The sequence below is a fragment of the Rhinolophus hipposideros genome (assembly GCF_964194185.1).
Source record: "Rhinolophus hipposideros genome assembly, chromosome: 19".
NCBI lineage: Eukaryota > Metazoa > Chordata > Mammalia > Chiroptera > Rhinolophidae > Rhinolophus > Rhinolophus hipposideros.
Window position 1 is genome coordinate 43,428,145 of NC_138065.1, and position 18,752 is coordinate 43,446,896.

At 53.4% G+C, this 18,752-nt stretch overlaps 1 protein-coding gene across 5 annotated transcripts in view; it reads right to left on the bottom strand.

Annotated features, from left to right (window-relative positions):
* KIAA1614 overlaps nucleotides 1–14,911 on the bottom strand; it is a 30,957-nt gene extending 16,046 nt beyond the window's left edge. For all 5 annotated transcript variants that reach the window (XR_013991783.1, XM_081026704.1, XM_081026703.1 and 2 more), the window contains exons 1-4: nucleotides 14,809–14,911; nucleotides 12,268–13,214; nucleotides 11,518–11,581; nucleotides 2,829–2,975 (exon numbers count right to left, since the gene is read on the bottom strand). Coding sequence is in view for 4 of the 5 variants with exons in the window: in XM_081026704.1 (XP_080882830.1) it covers nucleotides 2,829–2,975; nucleotides 11,518–11,581; nucleotides 12,268–13,180 (1,124 nt within the window). In the remaining variant the exon portion in view is untranslated. The remainder of the gene's footprint in view (nucleotides 1–2,828; nucleotides 2,976–11,517; nucleotides 11,582–12,267; nucleotides 13,215–14,808) is intronic.
* Between the last annotated feature and the right edge of the window lie 3,841 nt (nucleotides 14,912–18,752).

Genomic DNA, 18,752 nt, shown 5'->3' on the forward strand with positions numbered 1-18,752 from the left:
GTAACCTTTAGAAGCATCTGCAGCAAGCATCTGGCAGTGATTTTCAGCTCTGCCCTCTCCGGATTCATCACTGCTGCCAAGTCAAAGTAATTCTTTTCTGGACACAGCAGCTGCTAAAGTGGGTCACCTTGCATTTCTATAGCATTTCTACAGCCAGGGGACAGCCTGGCAAAGGGGAACCTACTTTAAGGTTAATGACTGGGGTTGTTGTGAGCTGCTGACGTGATACGGGGAAGAGGAAGTGTCCAAGAGTAAGTGTCTACAATCAGATCTGTCTGGCCGGTCTGCTTGCCTATTTTGAGGCTACCCAACGCAACCTACATTCCTATCGACAGGGGAACAGGAGGGTTCTGTGGAAGTTGAAGGCTCTGAGCCCCGTTACATGCAGAGAACAGTTAGGATCCTGCAAAGAAGCCATGCCCGTTCCTAAGGAGTGCCCTCCAGCCAGAGGGAGACGAGGCATAAAATGTGGAAATAAAAGGGCACCTGGTCTGGCATGTCAGGCAGGGTATCAGGTCTCCTGAGCCCGTTTCCTCAGGTCACACTGACATTGGACGTGGAGGCAGGCTGCCGCCCTCTGCTCATGCTAGGGTCATTTCAAAGGTGCTGTGCGGGTCCTCCGCCTTTCAGGAGTGGGTCGAGCAACTCCCATCAAAGAGCAGATGGCTCAGTTCCACTCAGAGTACTCGTTCCCTCTCGTGCCGGGTGGTGATGGAAACCAGCAGGCCCGGCAGGCCCACCGTGCCAAGGAAGCCACGGGTTTTGTCAGCCACTCAGATGAGTGGTCTTGCTTGAGCCCGGTGCAGTTTGGTGTGGGCTGGCAGTCCCACCTCAGGCCCAGGTGTGCCAGCTCTGGTGTGGTGACCTCCAGGTGTAAGTGGTTCCTGCGGGGCCCCGTACATGGAACAGGCACCACGATGGGGATGGGATGTCATCAGAGAGCAGCCATGTATGCAAAGTGCTGGTCTGAGTATCCTTGAACTTGGTCTTTTCCCATCTCTTCAGCCCTGATGCACTCACCCTCACCTCTGGCTCTGGCATCGCGAAATCAGGGTAATGCCCACGTCTGGAGTTCTGACCTCGCTCCTCTTCTACAGACCTCGTATCCAACTGCCTGATAAGGGTCTCCAGTGGATGCTCTCTGGGCAACCCCCTCCAACGCCTGGCCCTGCACCGAAGCTTCCATCCTTGGCTAAGGCCGCACCAACCCTTTAGACACCAAGTCAGAACCTGGGCTGCTTCCTGGATGCCCCCTCGCACACTGTCCCCATCCAGTTCCTTACAGTAGTTCCCCCTTAGCTGTGGGGACTTTCTGTCCTTTCAGTTACCAGAGGTCAACTGCAGTCTGGAAATAGGAAATGGGAAGTTCTAGCAACAAATAATTCATAAATTTTCAATTGCGCGCCATTCTGAGTAGCGGGATGAAATCTCATGTCGTCCCGCTCCGTCCCACTAGGGACATGAATCCACTCTTTGTCCAGCGTCTCCACGCTGCACATGCAACCCACCCAGGAGTCTAGTAGCCGTCTCAGTTATCAGATCAACTGTCGTAGTATCACAGTACTTGTGTCCAAGTACCCCTTATTTCACTTAATAATGGCCCCAAAGGGCAAGATATGCCAATTCAGATATGCCAGAGAAGCCGCAGAGTGCTTCCTTCAGTGAAAAGTTATGCATGTACAGGAAAAAGCATAGTTTGTGTAGGGTTTGGTACAATCCAAGGTTTCAGGCATCCTCGGCGGGTCTTGGAAAATATCTCCTGCCCATAAGGGGGGACAACTGTAAATGAATTAATATTAAGAGGTAACACGCATAGAGTACTACTCACTATGTGTCAGGTGCTGTTCTAAACACTTTACCAATATTCACTCATATAACCCTCACAACAACTCTGTAATACAGACACTATTACAATTCCCATTTTGAAGATGAGACAACTGAGGCACTGAGATTTCCCTAAAGGCACACAGCTAATAAGTAGCAGAGACAGAATTCAAACCCAGTCTCCTAGTTCCGGAGTCTTCTGGTTCCTACCCACCTCTCTGCTGCCTCATTAAACCTGCTTACTTCTGGCTCTTGGCAATCTCTTATCTCCAAACCATCCTCCATGTCACATCTCACCAGGACCACGGTGCAGCCCCCTCTTGGCCCCCAGCCCCCAGATGCAACAATCCCTGCAGCCAGAACGGCTTTCTGAAAACACAAATGTGATCATGCTACCCAGCCCCTGAAAACCTTTCAGTAGGTACTAGCTGTTGCAGGAGACATGCCAATTGTTCAGCTGGCCTGGAGGCCCGCATGACTGGCCACTAGGGAGCTCTCTGGCCTTCACACCATGTACCCAGCATTCCTTCAGGCTCCAGCCTGGCCGAACTCCTGAGCATGGTGCTTCTGCTCATGGTTTCTGCCCCAGATGCTCACCCCGGCCTCCCTCATCTGCCCAGCGAATATCTGTATCTCCTCCAAGCCCCAGCTTAGAAGCCACCCCTGTCCTTTCCAGGTGGAGCCTCGGGGTTCCAGCCCTGCACATACCTCTTCCCTCTCCTACACCACGGCCCACAGAATTGTACTGATTGTTTGCCTGTCTTTCTCCCTGGAGACAGTGACCTCGTCTCCCCAGGGAGCTCAGATTATGTTCTATTCACCTTCGAATCTTCAGTACCTCAGTCAAGTGTGTTGACCCACTCACTGAGCTAAAGCAAGTGCTTGATGTGGGAACCACATGCACACAGGCAGAAGAGAGGAGTGAGCCATGCCACTTGGGCTGGGTCCCATCTCCTCTCCCTGCCGCAGCCCTCCCAGGCCAGCCTGGCCCAGGCCCCACTCACCGGCTGCCCTGGGCCATGGTGGGCACGATATCATGGCTGGCACGGAGGGGCCGGGTCCTGGCTTTCACGCGGGCACGCTGCAGCAGGTGCTTGGCTTCCTCATGCCTGGGGCTCCTCAGCACGGGCTCCGGCTTGGGTCCAGAGGTCCTGCAGGGTGGCACACAGGCCAGAGCAGGTGGGGGAGGGAGTAGAAGAAAATAACATGGATTAGGAGGGCTTTAACAGTGTTAGGCATGGCTGTGCCAGAAAAAGCCCTGCATGTGCAGCCGTCCTCGTCCAGCTTCCACACAGAGGGCACCCAACCTGGGGCCTGGCCCTGAGCCACTCTGGACAAGGCTGTTGAGCTGGCCCATCTTGGACATCTGCTCAGGGACCAAAGGCAGAGACCCCAGGAAGGTCTAGAAAAGGGTAGGGGAGTCTCCATATTATTCTATTGTTCCTTCCCTGGGCAGACAGCGGGAGTTTTCTGGGGGGAGGGAGAGAAAAGGGCCTGGGTTGTTGGGCTGGGCCTGTGCCCAGCCAGATGGTCTTTACACGCGTCACCTCCTTCATTCCTTCTGTCTCTTTGCACCCACACATACCCACTCAAGCTCACCCAGCACCACCCTGCACCCCCCCACACACAGAAACAAGGACTCAGGGCCCTTGGGGGAATGACATTTTTACAAGTCCTGCTATTTTTCTACCTCACTCCCAATCCAAACCCGCCAGGCATCCATGGAGGGCCGAGAGAAATTGAGCTGAACCCACACCAAGTCGGCAAATGGCTTGATTTTTCATAATAATAAGGGTTCTCTACCAGCCCTCACCACCTACATGTGTGCTGCCTCCCCGGCCAGTCCAGAGCTGCAGAAAATGACAGCAGCCCTTTTTCAAAGCTGTCTCCCAGACAGTGACATACAGCCCACAGCGGGTCACAGCGGTAACAGCAGCCCCACTGCCTCTGACTGACAAGACGTTTCTCTGCGCAGAGCTCGCGCTCCCAGCCAGGCTGGCCGAGGGCAGGTGTGCTCTCCACTTGACAGATGAGGGTCTTCCGGAGCAGACAGGCATGCTTGGCACATCGCTCAAGGTCGAACAGCAACTGAGAGCGGAGCAGGCAACAGCCGGCCCCACTGCCTCCAGCATCCTTCCCATATCCTGTTTCCGCTGCTTCCTGGGTCCCAGGGCCGGCTGGCTGCGCATGTTTGTGGCTAGAGTCAGACACACTCTGTGAGGTGACTTCAGCATTCTCTTTGGCTGCTCCTGTCCTCACTGTCACATACGCTGGGCTGTCCTCACCAGGGAGGGCCCACTGGAAGAGCTCAGCAGGGACACACTCAGCAGGGCCCAGATCTCAGGCTGCAGCCTGTCCGACGCCATGCTTTACCCACGCCGCATGTCACCTGAGAAAGGGGCCTTGCAAGTGACAGATGACTGACATGAGTGGCACAACTCTGAGGCCGCCTTCGGAGATCCTTGGACAAACTCTGGACAGTCTAGGGCTTTTTTCTCCCTCCCTCCCTCCCTTTCTTCCTTCCGTACCTTTCTCTCTCTCTCTCTCTCTCTCTCTCTCTCTCTCTCTCTCTCTCTCTCCTTTTCTTATGATTTGTACCTAACCCTGCTTTGGAGCCCAAGGGGTGAAACAAAAAAGAACTGCTAGAAGAAAGGCGCCATCTGTGCCCGTGAACCCTGGCGGGGGCAGGCACAGTTTTGGGAGCAGGAGGGTGGACTGGAGCAACGTGAACATGGTCTCCGGGCCTGCTGCTCTGTGAAGCCTTCTTTGGCAGGAGAGGCCTCCCTTTGCACAGCTTCCCGAGCAGGCAGCTCCTCCAATGTGCTGCTGAGAGCAGCTGTGTTCCCTGGGGCTCCTGCTCCGACAGCAGAGATAATGAGGTTACCAGCCCGGAGAGCCGCCCCTGCAGCCGGGGGCCGCTGGCTGCTCGCCCGCACGCTCAGAGCCTTCCAGTGGCAGCTGTGCTTCCCCGGCTGTCGGAGGGCATTTGTCACAAGACCTGGTGGGCAGGCGGGACGGCCCCCGGCAGCTGGCCTGATGCTTCCAGGATCGGCCTTGCCCCAGGTTTCTAAGCCATATTCCAGCTTTGCTGTTTCCTTTCTCTCCCTCAACTTGGACCTGGTATTTTTTGTTTTCCCATCAGCTGCCCTGCTCTGGTTCCTGGCAGACAAAGCTGGTTTCTCCACTGATTAGAAAAGCAGGGCTTTGTAGGCACCTGGAGTAAACAAACTGAGCAAGGGGGAGAGTGGCAGTCACCTTCACAGATGGCAGCCAAGGTCATCAGGGCAGGCGCCCCCGAGTCATGGAGGACCCGGAGCGGGCAGGCCCTGATCAGCCCTGCAGGGGAAGGCACTCTTTCTCCCCAGAGGCAGGCTCAAGCAGGTGTGGTGCTGTGGGACTAGGAGCCTGGCCCACTCTCACTGCCCGTCTCCCATCGCTGCATCGTACTGGCCCACCCCAGGGGCGCCAACCCCACCAGCAGACGGGTTTAAACTCTTCCATGTGAGGGAGCCTTTCCAGTCTAATCTGACCCTGGTGTCTGCCAAGGACACACAGCTCTGGAGCCAACACCTTCCCGTCATGGACTATAACCCACAATCCCAGCTTTCACAATTCCTCTGGAACTGTCCTGGAAGGATTGGGGCAGTTAGTGTGTGGTTGGTTAGACAAAGGCAATTCCACCTAAGAAAAGACAGCGTTTGTCACTCTTGAAAGCTGGCACATCTGGGACTCATTCACTCACAGGTAGGGTATACGGATCAAGTGGCTGAGTGCTTTTCCTCCCTGGGCCTCAGTTTCCCCATCTGTGAACAATAGGAATTGGATAGCGGAGAGGACTCAGTACCCTAGGAGTTTGGGCCTTTGGCCAGGTAGTCTGGTGCACCCCAAGGTGGGGTGAGGGACTTTGAGGTCCTTTCCCTGGGGGGTTCACACCACAGATGTTTGGTCCTCGAGGAGCAGCAAACCCTACAAAGACCTAACTGTTAGGGACAACTGGAATTGCACAGGAGTGTTCCGGTCCTTCTCTCTCCCCTTCCAGTTACCGGAGTCCTAAGCTGCTTCCCGAGGACAAAGGGTAGTGTGTGGCCCCCTCCCCTCTGGTCTCCCTGGCTAAGCCAGTTTCCTGGTAGAGGGACAGGCTTAGCTCTGAGCTCAGCTCCCCTCATACTCAGGCAGGTCAAGAGCTCAAATCAGGACAATTACCATTTCTCTTCTAGCCAGGGAGGTCAATGGGACAGAGTGGCCTCTTTCTGCAGCCATTATAAACCCGGATTAAAACGATAAACTCCAGCAAGTCTGGATTTAACTCTTTCATCCCAGGAACATGAATTAGGGAAATAATTTGGAATGTAACGTGACCTGACATTTCCCAGATTCCAAGATGCAGCAGGTAAAGGGAAAATATCTAGTGTAGAGAACATACTATATAACGCTTTTTGCCTAGCATTTGTTCCATTTTTGTATATTATCAAGCCATTTGATGATCAAGGAAAAAGGTCTCCTGCTGTCATACTGTGTGCAGTTTCCTAAGTGAGGAGAAGAGGAAAGGAAGGCCCGGAACTTTTTATTCTGGGCCATGTGCTCCATGATGCAAGGACTTTGTCTTGGGCGTCTTGTTCCCAGGGCTGCAGGACGCTGACAGGACAGACCTGGAAGCAGTGGTTCTGGGGCAGCCTGTCCAGGGTCTAATTCTGGAATGCAAGTGTGTCACCCTGACAGGTTACTAAGGGGTTAGGCCTCAGTTTGCTCATCAGCTAACTAAAGGTTCAGTTATTAAGTAAGATTGATTCCCTTAGAAGAGGTTAGCATGGAGCTGGGCATTTGGTAAGAGTCCAATGTTAGCATTTATTATTATTATTGCCGTTATTATTAGCCCTGCTTCAGGGACCCCAAAAGTGGGACCCACCAAAAGGTGAGCAGCTGCGGGCTGGCTCTCTGCTGCTCCCTCTCTTCTCATGAAGAAACGTGTACACTGGAGACTGGGCTCTGTATCGAGAAATGGGCATGATTCTGCCACGGGATGGGCCACATCAACAACCTAGGAAATCCTCCCATCTTCCTTCATCAAAGCACACATAAAACATAGGACTTTCTCCTCTCTATTTTCCCCCAGCAGAGCAATAATTCAAGCCCTCGGGTGGCTCAATAATTAAAGATACTCGGGTGGCCCCAAGATCACTCACACAGAAGGTCCTGATTTGAACCAGAGCGGCTGGGGCATAGCATGGCCTCCGAAACGACTGCCTGTCACCCTGGTTCTCACAGCAGCCGGACGACCCTGAGTAATTTTTGCACTGACTTCCTCGTGGTATGGGGCCCGGGGTACACATGGCTTTGACTGTGACTGCTCCTCTGGCTTCACACACTTTTCGCTCAAGCTGGGTTAATTTGGGATCCTAAGGCAATCTGTAAGCCGATTACAAGATAAACTCAAGACAAGGAAGGGGCCAAGCTGGTCCTGGCCATTTTACATAAGAAGAGGATGAGAGCTCACAGGGTTGCTAAGGGCTGAGGACGGCATTTCCCTTTCCTCCCCTCCCCTGTCTCTAAGGCCTCCCATCCCTCGTCAGCCCACAGACAAGGCCACTGAAAACCCTGGTCCCACTTTGCTTTCCCTGAAGTGCTCACCTCTCACCTCGTCCTCTCCCCCCAAATGAAAACCCCATTTCCTGAATCATGTCAACAGTGACTTAGGAGAGAAACAAGCTTATCCAATGGTGCCTGTCACCTGTGTTCCTTTGCTTACACCGGAGAACACCAGGGTGGAGGAGGCGGAAGTTCAGACCCCTAACTCAAGGAGTGGCCTGTGGGGGCGCAAAAAGACAGCTTGTGGAAGTGCAGCTTAAGGGTGAGAGCACAGACCTTGGAGCCAAGTAGCTCTGAGTGCAAATCCTGGCTCCAACAATTAGTAGCAGTATGACCCTGGACAAGTCACTTAACCTCTCCCCAGAAGGGCCTCTCTGTCAGTGAAACAGACACAATAAAAGAGCTAAAATGAGAATATGGATACAGCACTTAGCACGGTACTTGGCACATAACAATGGCTTGAACGTGGCAAGGCTCGCTGGCATGGTTTTCTAGAGGGAAGGACTGGCTACAGGATATCTGGCTCTCTAGGACCAGGTCTTCTTTTGGTCCTCCGTAGAGGGGACAACCCAGGGGCCGGGGAAGGGAGGTCGCCTCTGCATGTGACCCTAAGCATTTAGGGTCCTGGGGCACTTCTGGTGTGCCCTTGGCATCTCGAGGGTCTCGCCTCCATGGTTGACTCTCCCTGTGACTACACCCCAACCAGCTGGGCCCGTCCCCCCAGTCAGACAGTAACTACCGAGCTCTGCAGGCATCGTCATGTCATGAGCTTCTTGTTTCATCACCACGCAGAGCAGTAACAATTGTGGACATAATTAGATACATGTTGAGGAAATTGGTCAAAATGGTTATTTAGTTGCAACACTGAACTGCACTGATGCTAAACTTGACTGAGTGTGAAGCAGGACGTTTCATGCCTCCAACCCTGAGAAGCTTGGAGGGGCTCACTGCCAGGGCATGTCCTGAAGGAGTCCTGGTCCGTTTCAGGCTGGCCATCATGACGCGTGGCCACAGCCTCAGAACACGGTGCCAGGGTCCTGTGCCGCTTAGGCCAGGCACTAAGCCCAGGACCCTGCTGCCATGTGGCACTCCTGCGGGACAGAGCTAAGAGAAACCTGCCTTATTTCAAAGGTCTCTTGGGAAGTTCAGCTACACAGAAGTGGCATCAATAAATCTATCTCCTGGAAAGCAGAGATGGAGCCCTGCTGTGTCTTAGGGACCACCTTTTTGAAAAATTTAATTTTTTATGTTATTTTCAGGTGTACAAAACAACATAATGATCAGACATTTACACCCTTCACAAAATGATCACCCCACTTCCCCCAAGTCTACCACCCCTCTGACATCGTACATAGTTATCACAGTACCATTGACTATATTCCCTATGCCGTACTTTACATCCGTGACCATTTAATTATAGTTTCTATTCAATATTATTCTACTTCAGCTTCAGGTGTACAGTGCAGTGGTCAGACATCTACACCATCCATGTGAAGTGGCCTCCCCAATAATACAAGTGTGCCTCGGGTCCCCTACATGATCTTTACATTATTGATTATACTCCCCATCCTGTATTTCATGTCCCTGTGACTAATTTATGATGACCAATTTGTACTTTCTAATCCGTTCACCTTCTCCCCAGTCCCCCAAGCCCTCTCCCATTGAGCAACCATCAGTTTTTTTCGGTATCTATGAGTCTATTTCTGTTTTGTTTGCTCATTTATTCTGTTCTTTAGATTCCACACATAAGTGAGATCATATGGTATTTGTCTTTCTCAGTCTGACTTATTTCACTCAGCATAATACCCTCTAGGTCCATCCATGTTGTTGCAAATGGTGATTTCATCCTTTTTACGGCAGAGTAATACTCTATTTTATAAATGTACCATAATTTCTTTATCCAATTGTCTATGGATGGGCATTTTGTTTGTTTCCATATCTTGGCTATTGTGAATAGCACTGCAGTAAACATAGGCTTGCATATATTTTTTTGAATTAGTATTTTGAATTTCTTTGGACAAATACCCAAGAGTGGAATTGCTGGGTCATAAGGCAGTTCTATTTTTAATTCTTTGAGGAACCTCCATACTGTCTTCCATAGTGGCTGCACCAATTTGCAATCACACCAACAGCGCACGAGGGTTCCCTTAGGGACCACTTTAATATCTGCCTAGGAGACTCAGGAATCATGCCAAGCGAGTTGCCCTGTGTGGGGGAACTGGAAACACAGTTGACCTTTCTCTCATCCTTGCATCAGATATATTCTCTGGGTGTCTACTCAGTACATGCCTGGCTGTAAATCGGCAGTAGAGGTCAACGGGGCACTCTGAACGACCTTCTAAACAAACCTGAGGACAAAATTTTTCTCATGTCAACTCTCTGCCTCGATATATGGGGAGCAGAATCCTAAAGCTCACTAAGGCACTCTTTCTCTCTCCCCCCTCTCCCTCCACACATGTACTCACCCACCATATGTACATATGTACTATATATAGAGTATACATATAGATATATAGTATATATACTCTATATACCATACTATACATATCATACTATATATATCACACACTATGTATATACGTATCATGTTATACACACATACATGCCTAAACATCCTACACATGCACACCCATACTCTGCCTGCACATGAGAATGCTGCAGATGGTTTGCCAGATGAAAAAATTGTCCAGAAACCCCCTTCTGAGGATTCCACACAGATGCCATCTCCTCACAGGACTGGGGGAAGTCCCTCCCTACCTCATGCTTGTTCTCCTTTATTACTTATTATCCAAAATGCCAGGCAGGAGCTTTGACTCCTTCCACTAGTAACCCCTGGACACAACCCCCAGGGGACGGTGGCGGCATCTTGCAGCTAGGCCTCTCTCCTGTCCTGGGAGCAACGGTGGGAAGAAGCAGCTGTAGGAAAAAAAGACACCATCTCATAGGACACGAGGTGTCTGGGGCATCTGCCCAAGCCTGTCTCCTCCATGGGCTCCCAGGGAAGGAGGAGAGGAGAGAAAGGAGGAATGAGTGTCACACTCCTCCACACTATGGCAGGGCTGGGTGGGGACGTGAGCAGAGGTGGAAAGTGCTGGCCATGGAGGAGGGAGAAGAGACCCCTGGCAGAGGGAGTAACACTGATTCCAAATCACACATGACGGGTGAAGGAGCCAGACCACCCCCTCTCCAGCTGGCCCTCTCTATCTACCTAGAGGGCCAGCAGCCGAGCAGAAGCTGAATCACCTGAATCTGGGCAGCCCTTGCTTTGTGACAAATTAAGTGGCATTTATGCAGGGAGTGGCCTGAAAATGGACAAGCAACATGCTAACCTCTGCATTCAGCAGAGACCAGAGACGCTCATGACTGCACAGCTGTGGAAATGGGGCCACTCCCAGCTCTGGGACCTCCTTTAGCCTCATGGGCCTGGAGCACGGCACAGACTTAGGCTGCGGCCAGCCTCTGAGCGACAGGAGCAGGGGCAGCTCAGGCCCCTGGGTGGCGCTCACCCCCACTGTGGCTTGCTCTTCTCCCTGGTGTGCCCCCCTTCCCCAGCACATGGGTAGAGGGACTAGAGCAAAGTCTGTGGGATGTCACGATGAGGTCAGAGGAGGTGAGAGCCTTACATGGCCCCAGCATATCCCCTTGACTGGGGAAGGAATTGGTGTAGTAAATGCTTTGCTTTCATGTACTTTCCCTAAGGATTTTCACAGTATCTCGTTTTAGCCTTATGCAGTCCTGTGAAGTCATCACACAGATACTATTCAGCCCGCTTTCAAGATGAAGAGACAGAGGCCGGGCAGGGGAACCGACTCCCAAGAATGCAGAGTGGGTTGTTTGTGATGTTCTTTGCACGTTGCCTCATGCCCAGTGTTTTGTTTTTTCCAAGCAGCAGGCAGGCCCCAGTCTAGGGCACGGGGGGACTGACTGGCACTCTACGTGGTCTCAGGGATGATGACTGATATTGGCCCACTGTCCTCTAGTCTGCCACTCAGGGTCTGCCTGCCCTTGTGCTTTCTCGAGGTCTCCCACTCTCCTGACGCTGAGTAAATGGAGGGATGATGGCGAGGAAGGCGGGCGGGAGAGAAAATGTGGGCTCTGAGCTCTTACCTGTTCTGGTCCGAGTCCTGCAGGGAGATTCCCGAGTCCCAATCCACGTCCCCTGCTGGTCGCTCTAGGATCCAGAAGGGAAGCAGAGATCAGGGAAGAGCAGGAAACTGGGCTCTCCGCTGCCACTTAATGAATGTTGAGGAGAAGGGTTTCTCCAGAAGCCCTTTACTCCCCAGATAAACCCGCCCCCTCTGCCTGTGTCTTGGCCTGAGAGGTGGAGGCACAGCCTGTCACGGCGACTGCAGGTGGGTAGTGGTTGCCATGGGCTGCGGGGCCGGCAGGGGTGAGGAATGAGCTTTTGGGATGGGGCGGAAAGAAGGTGTCTTCTCAGGCCCGAACACTTGCACATTGCAGCAGTGCTTCCCCCTGAGTTCAGCCCACCTGACAGAATGCTCAGCCGGTTCGTGGGGTTCGTGGGGAGCGGTCCAAGGGGGGTGAGGGCATGTCGTTAGAGAGAGGTACAAAAAGCCACTCTAGGAAAAGGTATAAGCCATAGGGAAGAAGCCGTGGTAGCCTCCACCCCCACGCACAGAGGGTGGCCTCCCATTAGCATGGGCAGTCATGGGGTCTTTGCAGATGGGACTGGCTGTGAGGTGGTAAAGAATCGATGTCAAAGCATAAGAGGACATCTGGATGATTCTGGTGATAAACAGCTGTGCTCTCCTCCCTCTTCTACCTCTCCTCCATGGCCCCCCTCCCCTTTCCCTCCTCCTGTTGCCCCACCACCCAGACCTACAGAGTGAGCCTCACCTGGTCCAGTTCTGTCCCAGGATGGAGGCCAGGCTTGGAGTCCCACCTTGCGGGGCCCCTTCCCCCCAACAAGTAGCATCTCCTGCAGCAGAAGGCGGTTCCTCTCCACCCGGTCAGACAGGGGCAAGGCGTTGCCCCCTGTGTCCAGGGCTCCTAGGTCTCCAGCTCTCCAGAGCCCTCCCAGCAGGGCTGGCCTGGGGACAAAATCCTCTTTGGGGGTCAGAGACAAGCTGTCCAGGTCTCCCCCTGTGCCTAGACCATCCCAAAGAAGGTGTGACCTTCCTTTCCTCGGGTTGGGCGTATGGGTGACCTTGTCACAAGGCCCGGGGCCCCTAGGCCAGCCTGGAGTGAGTCTGTGGATGGGGCTCTCGTGCAAAGAGCCGGGACCTGGCAGCAGCCCCCTCTCGTGGTGAGGCGGTGTCCACATGGCTTCTGGAGGCCATGGGCTCTTCTCATTCCAACACTTGAGCCCAGGGGTAGGTGGCCTGGGAGGTCCGGGACCCCCATTCCTGGCAGGTTCCTCCTCACTGACACTGCTGATGAGCTGCCTGCCAGTCAGGTTCCGAGCATGGAGGACCACCGCAGCTTCCGGCAGGGGAGACCCCTCTGATGGAGTCCTGGCTCCACCCGCCTTGACTCGTCGGCATTTGGGTTTTTTGGGGGATGACCGCTCATGGGCAGTGAGGCAGGGGCTTACCCCCTGTTTTCCTGCTGCCATCTTTTCCTTCAAGGTCCTGACCTTGGACTCCAGCACAGAGGGGCCTTGGAGCTGTCTCCCCCATGCCCTAAGAGGCTGGGGGGCCACCAGGCTGGGTGTTCTGTCTTCCTGAGGGCAGGGCCAGGATCTTGGGAGGTGTCCATTACCGGGCTGTGGCTCAGTGCCACTTCTCTCCACAGCTGAGGTCACCTCCATGGAGCTGGCTGTTCTGCTCCCTGTTTTGGGCCCTCTGGAAGAGAAAAACAAACAGAGAGCTCCTTAATCCCAGGGCCTGGCTAGCTCCAACAACCTCTTGGGTCCCCAAAGTTCCTTCATATTGAGGCCTGTCCAGATGAGAATAATTTGGGGATGGAGCAGGGGATACCCTCTAGATAATGTGAACACACTCTGAAATGTATAAGTCATTGGATGATAAAAATAAGATAGTATTGATTTTTTTCTTCCAAGATTGAGTAGTGTTCTCGATTTTCTATCCCCATTTTACATAAGGGGCACCAGCGTCAAACAACTAATCCTATGCCAAGTGTGGACCAGAGTAAAAAGCCAAGTCAGATTTCCCAATCCCTGGCCTCTTGCTTCCCTGACAGGTGATGGCTGTGACATCATTACACAGGAGCTCAGGATGACCCTCAGGTGGAAGGTGCTCCATGGACCCCCCACCCTCACCCTCCCATCCCTAGGACCGCAGCATGGGGCTCTGCTCAAAGGGTGCTCATAATCTGTCATCAGGCCCTACCAGCACCTGCTCTGCACCAGGCTGGCCTCAAGTGCTTTCTAACACACTCTCTCAGAAAGTCCTCACACAATTCGGCCAGAAGGGCATTAGTATCCCCATTTTTACAGATGGAAAAACTGAGGTACAGTAAGATTATGTCACACAGGTGCTAAGGGGAGGCCAGTTTGGAATGCAAAACTTCTCGTTCGAAGGCCGGGGCTCTTCCAAAGCACTTGGTGATCACTTATTCTGTAGATGAGAATATCCTGTCTAGAGAGGTTCAGTGACTTGCCAGAATGACAGCTGCTTGGTGGCAGAACTGACAACGTGTTCACAGGGAATGACAATGAGCACGGGATTTTCTTCACCAAGTTGTTCTGTGCATACATACAGGCCAGTGTCTTAATATTTATCCTGCTCTCTGAGAAAATGCTCCCTCAACGTCATACCTCTAGCTATGTCCCACTTGAAGTAAACTGCAAATGTAAAAATCTATATTGCCCTAAAAGACAAAGTAGGCGTTAATTATTCACTTCATGTATTGACTAAAGATTCAGCACAGAAGTGTCTTCAATGGCAAGTCCCTTCCCCTATAGTTGTTTATTACAATTCAATTTATAGATGTTTCAGGAATATACGTATTTCATAAAGTAAAACACACACATAGCATGAAGTGTTACATCAGCTTTAAACCAGGGAAGTGTAAGGGGTATCTTTGGAAAGCCGGGACCGTTTACTCTACCAGTTAATCTAGGAGGTACCAACTTTCTCTATGCAGCCAGTGACTGATCTTTTAAGGTTCAATCCAGAGAGCAGAGGAGCAGGCTGTCATGGGGGCGATGTCAGTTAAATGGAAAGGACTTTCTGGCCGGGGAGCGCGGGACGGTCCTGCGGAGATGAGGCATCTGGGCGACCTTGGGGATGAGCGCCTCCCGCCGGGCACTGCGGGGCCGTCTGGGGAGCCCGCCCGCCCGCGCTGCTCGGCTCTCCGGGTTCTGAGGTCCCAGCCGTGTTTGCTCAAGCTCAGAAAGGCTCAAAGGAAGACGGACACGACGGCGGGCCCCCCCTCCCACACCCGGCCCCGGGGCCCAGCCGGCGGGCGCCTCACCTCCTCGCTGCTCACGGAGGGCCGCCGCCTCCTGCGCCCCGTCCGTCCGCGCACCGGCGAGCCCTCCTGTCCCCCGGCTCCTTCCCAGGCCCGGGGTCCCGGCTCTGCTCCCGGCTCTGCTCCCGGCTCGGCGGGTCCGGCCGCGGCCTCGCTCCGGGTCCGAGGAGGGAAGCGGGCCGCGAGGGGAAGGCAGTGGCATCGGCTGCTGGTCCGTGGCTGTGCCACGAAGGGGACAGAGGCCACGCCGGCGCCTTCCAGCGCAGGGATGGGGAGAGCGGGAGCGGCGCGGAAAGGAGGGGAGCGGAAGGGGCTGGAGCAGCCGGGCCTGCCCCGCCCGGCCTCGCCGCCCCGGGCGCCCCCTGCAGCCGCGGCCGCTCGGCCGGCGGGACGCCCGAGTCCCGGGGAGCGAGCGCTCGCTCACGTCAGGGCCGGGGGGCAGGCAGGGCCCCGCCGACGTGGGAACGATGCCCGCGCCCTGCGGGGACGCGGGGCCCTCGGCGGGACTGACCCCTTCGCGGCGGGTGGCAGACCCGGGGCGGCCGCGGGGAGCGCAGCCGTGGGACGCGGCTCAACCCGAGCAAAAGCTAAGAAAACAGCACGTTCTTCCCGAGCTTCGCGGGAACGCGTGTAACTCTACACCCGGGGCCTGGTGGGAGGCTCGGCTCTCCGGGTGGAAGCTAAGGAATGCCCTTTGTTTAGACAGCTTTTCCAGAGGAGTCTTCTGCCCTCGGGGAGGGGACGTGCCCGTCAGCCTAGGTATGGCTTCCTCCGAGGTCAAGGTCATTAGTTCTGCTTTCCCGAGGCTGGACGGTGCCTGGAGTGGAGGTGGGTTCCCTCATCCTGTCCTGCTAAGGGGAGACCCTGGTGCCTGTGTTGCCCTGGGTGGTGACCGATTCTCAGGGTGCTCGGACTCCTGAAGAGAGCTTATCGCTGTTTGCAGACCTGGGAGGAAGGAGCAGCAAAGAGTCTCTCGCAACTCTGGCCCAAACCAATGGAGCTTTCTTTCTCTTTCCACTCAGAGGGAGGTGCCAAAGCCTCACCTATTTCCAAACCTATTTTCCCACAAACGATGGGAAACGATGAGAGAATTAGGACCTAGGAGACTGCAGAAATCTCTACAAAAGGAAAGTGCTCATCCATCTCTCCTGTCACCAACAAGCTTCAGCTCTCCTACTGGCACTTATGCATGACAGTCACCGTCTAGATGACAGGCACAGCAACAGTGAGGACCACGCAGTGAACGAAGAGCGTGAAGAGCGTCGGAGCCGAGGCCAAGGACGTTTCCAGAGGAGGCCTGCCTCCTGAGTGAGTAGGAGTTCCCCTGCAAAACGTCCCGCATCCAGGCAGGGCCAAGGCACCCAGGTCTGAGAGCAGCTATTTGGGAAGAGGTGGTAGATTGGCCTTGGGTTAATTTAGGAACCTGAGAGACTATCTAGGGCAAACCCTCTGTTAGAGAACAGGGCCAAGGTCCCACAGCTCTCATGACAGGTGGTCTCCAGAGTCTTGCAGTTCATCCCCTCCCCCCTGCATATTCCCAGCGCAAGTGGTTGCTCCAATAGGGCACTTAGCACTATTTACTTGTACTGGTCACTTCGTAAGAGAGTCACGTACCATTTATGAGGACATACTAAGCACCCACATTGGGCTAAGCACATTGCATCTCTTATCTCCTATGGCAACCTTAAGAGACGGGTACTGTTTATTGACTCCTTTCTACAGATGAGTAAACTGAGGTGATCTGCCCAAGGTCACAGAGCTAGTAAGTGGCAGGCCTTCTGGAGTCCAAGACCCTCATATCAACCCCACTTCACATGTGCCAGTATTCTGCCATTCAACACGAAAAGCTTTAGTTTTAACAAAAATTGTGAAGTGCTGTGATAGTCAAAATACGAGTCAGCCCTTTCTGCCTTCCTTATTCCTGCCATCCAAGGTAAAATTGGTCCTCTCCTCTGTGTGTAACATCAAACTTAATAACAACAATACTATTCCAGTAATGAGGGACTGCCTGTGAGCTAAGGTACTCCACACAGGCTCTTTCAGATCTTTACAAGAGCCCTGTACAGTAGGTATAGTGTTCCCCCACTTTAGGGATAAGGAAATTGGGGCACAGAGAGGTTAAGGGACTTGCCTGGGGCCGCCCAGCTAGTAGGGCCAGAATCTGGACCCAGACCTATCTGGCTCCCAGATCTTCTGCCTCGCATCCTCCTTTCAGAGGCATCTCAGGGCTCAGACTTTTAGAGGCAGCTTTTCTGTGACTCCTGCCCCCGCTCCTCCCCCAGAAGTTAATGATCTGTAAGGCAAGTTTCTGAAAGTTCCAGCAAAGGCTTAATGTTTAAAAGAAACCTGCCCCCCAACCTTTTGAGATACAAATAATCACCTTCAGTTTACTCATTAAATTTGTTATTTTACACTTAATTTAGGAGGATGCGGTGTCACATCTATACAGAGGCTTTACATACCACCTGTCCTACAAACACCAAGAAGCAAATGCTCAGGCTGCTGTTAACATTATCACGACATTCACACATTCTCGTTCATCTGAATTCTGTTGGGTTCAGCAAATATCTGAGCTCCTCTGTGTGCCGGGCACTGGGGAGACAAAATGTAATACCACAGAGCCTGGCCTTGAGGAACTGCTGGTCAAGTAGGGGCAGGGGAGGGGCAGGCACATACCCTTCCTATTATAGGTAAGTGCTCCCAGTGAGGGTGGCATACGTGGTGGTTTTGGTCAGCTCACAGGAGCAGCTAGGTTGAAGTATGTGCTGGGTGGGACGGTATCGCCGAGAACTGGGTCTTGGAGACTGAGTAGGAATTAGCCAAAGGGGAAGGGTAGGAGAAGGCATTTCAGACAGAGAGATTAGCATAAACACAGGCATCCAGGTGTGAAACTGCCTGGTTTCAGTGTTACTAAGTGTAAAAAATTAAAGTGGGAAAAGCAAGGGAAGGGCTGAGGCTGCAGAGCAGGGCGCTGTGGCCTGGCTGCGGGCCTGTGGGGTCCGGGTGAAAAACTTGGACTCTGTCCTATGGAGAGGGAGTCCCTACAAGGTTGTCTACCCTCAAGCATGGCATGTTTCTGGGCTGGGGAACTACCTTCTGTCCTTACACATCACACCCTTTCGTTTCATAGCCATCTTTTTAGAGAAATCTAGGAGGAACACAAATACATGGTAAGCAGCAATCACATAGCCCTCTTCTTCCCTTTGAACAACTAGGGAAACACAGCACCCCAAGAAGCCCCCTTCCACTTAGCCTGGATGAAAACACAAGCCTCACTCCTCCTCTCCACCTTCCCACAAAGCGCTCTGAACACTCAGCTTGAATAAGTAGCCGTGTAAGATGTGGAAATCAGGTTTCACTTAGAATGAAGGGATAGGTGAGAAACAGTCTTTGGAGGTCACACGTCAGAGCCAGGTTTGGGAGAATGGGGTGGGAGGGACACCTCTGCCATGCCTCTGCTTGTCCAGCGGTAAACCCACATTTTCTGGTTGCTTGGCTGCTCATGGGGCACAGGGTCTGAGGAGCACCCAGTGGGGACGCTGCTCTCTGCCCTTCACTCAGGCCTCGTTGTTCCTTTGCAGCAGAGGCCCCAGAGAGTGCTGGGACTGCCACCCGGGCACCACCTCTCCCCTGCTCAGAGCCCTTCCACAAGTTCACGAGGACTGGTCTGACCTGTGCCTCTAGAGAGCCCCTGGGACGCTGGTGCAAGGCGGACTCTGAACCCACGGAGGTTCTGATTCCTTAGGCTGGAGAAAGGCCCAGGAGTCTGCTTTCTAATAAACTTCCCTAGTGAATTTGAGGCGCAGTCAGTTTTGAGAAGCACAAGTCCTGGGATTACAACTCAAACTCCTTTGTATTGGCACATGGTCCCTTCTGCCTCAGCTCTCACCACCCCAACAGCCTATCCTGCATGCCCACCATATGTTGAATTGTTTCTAGTTCCCTCG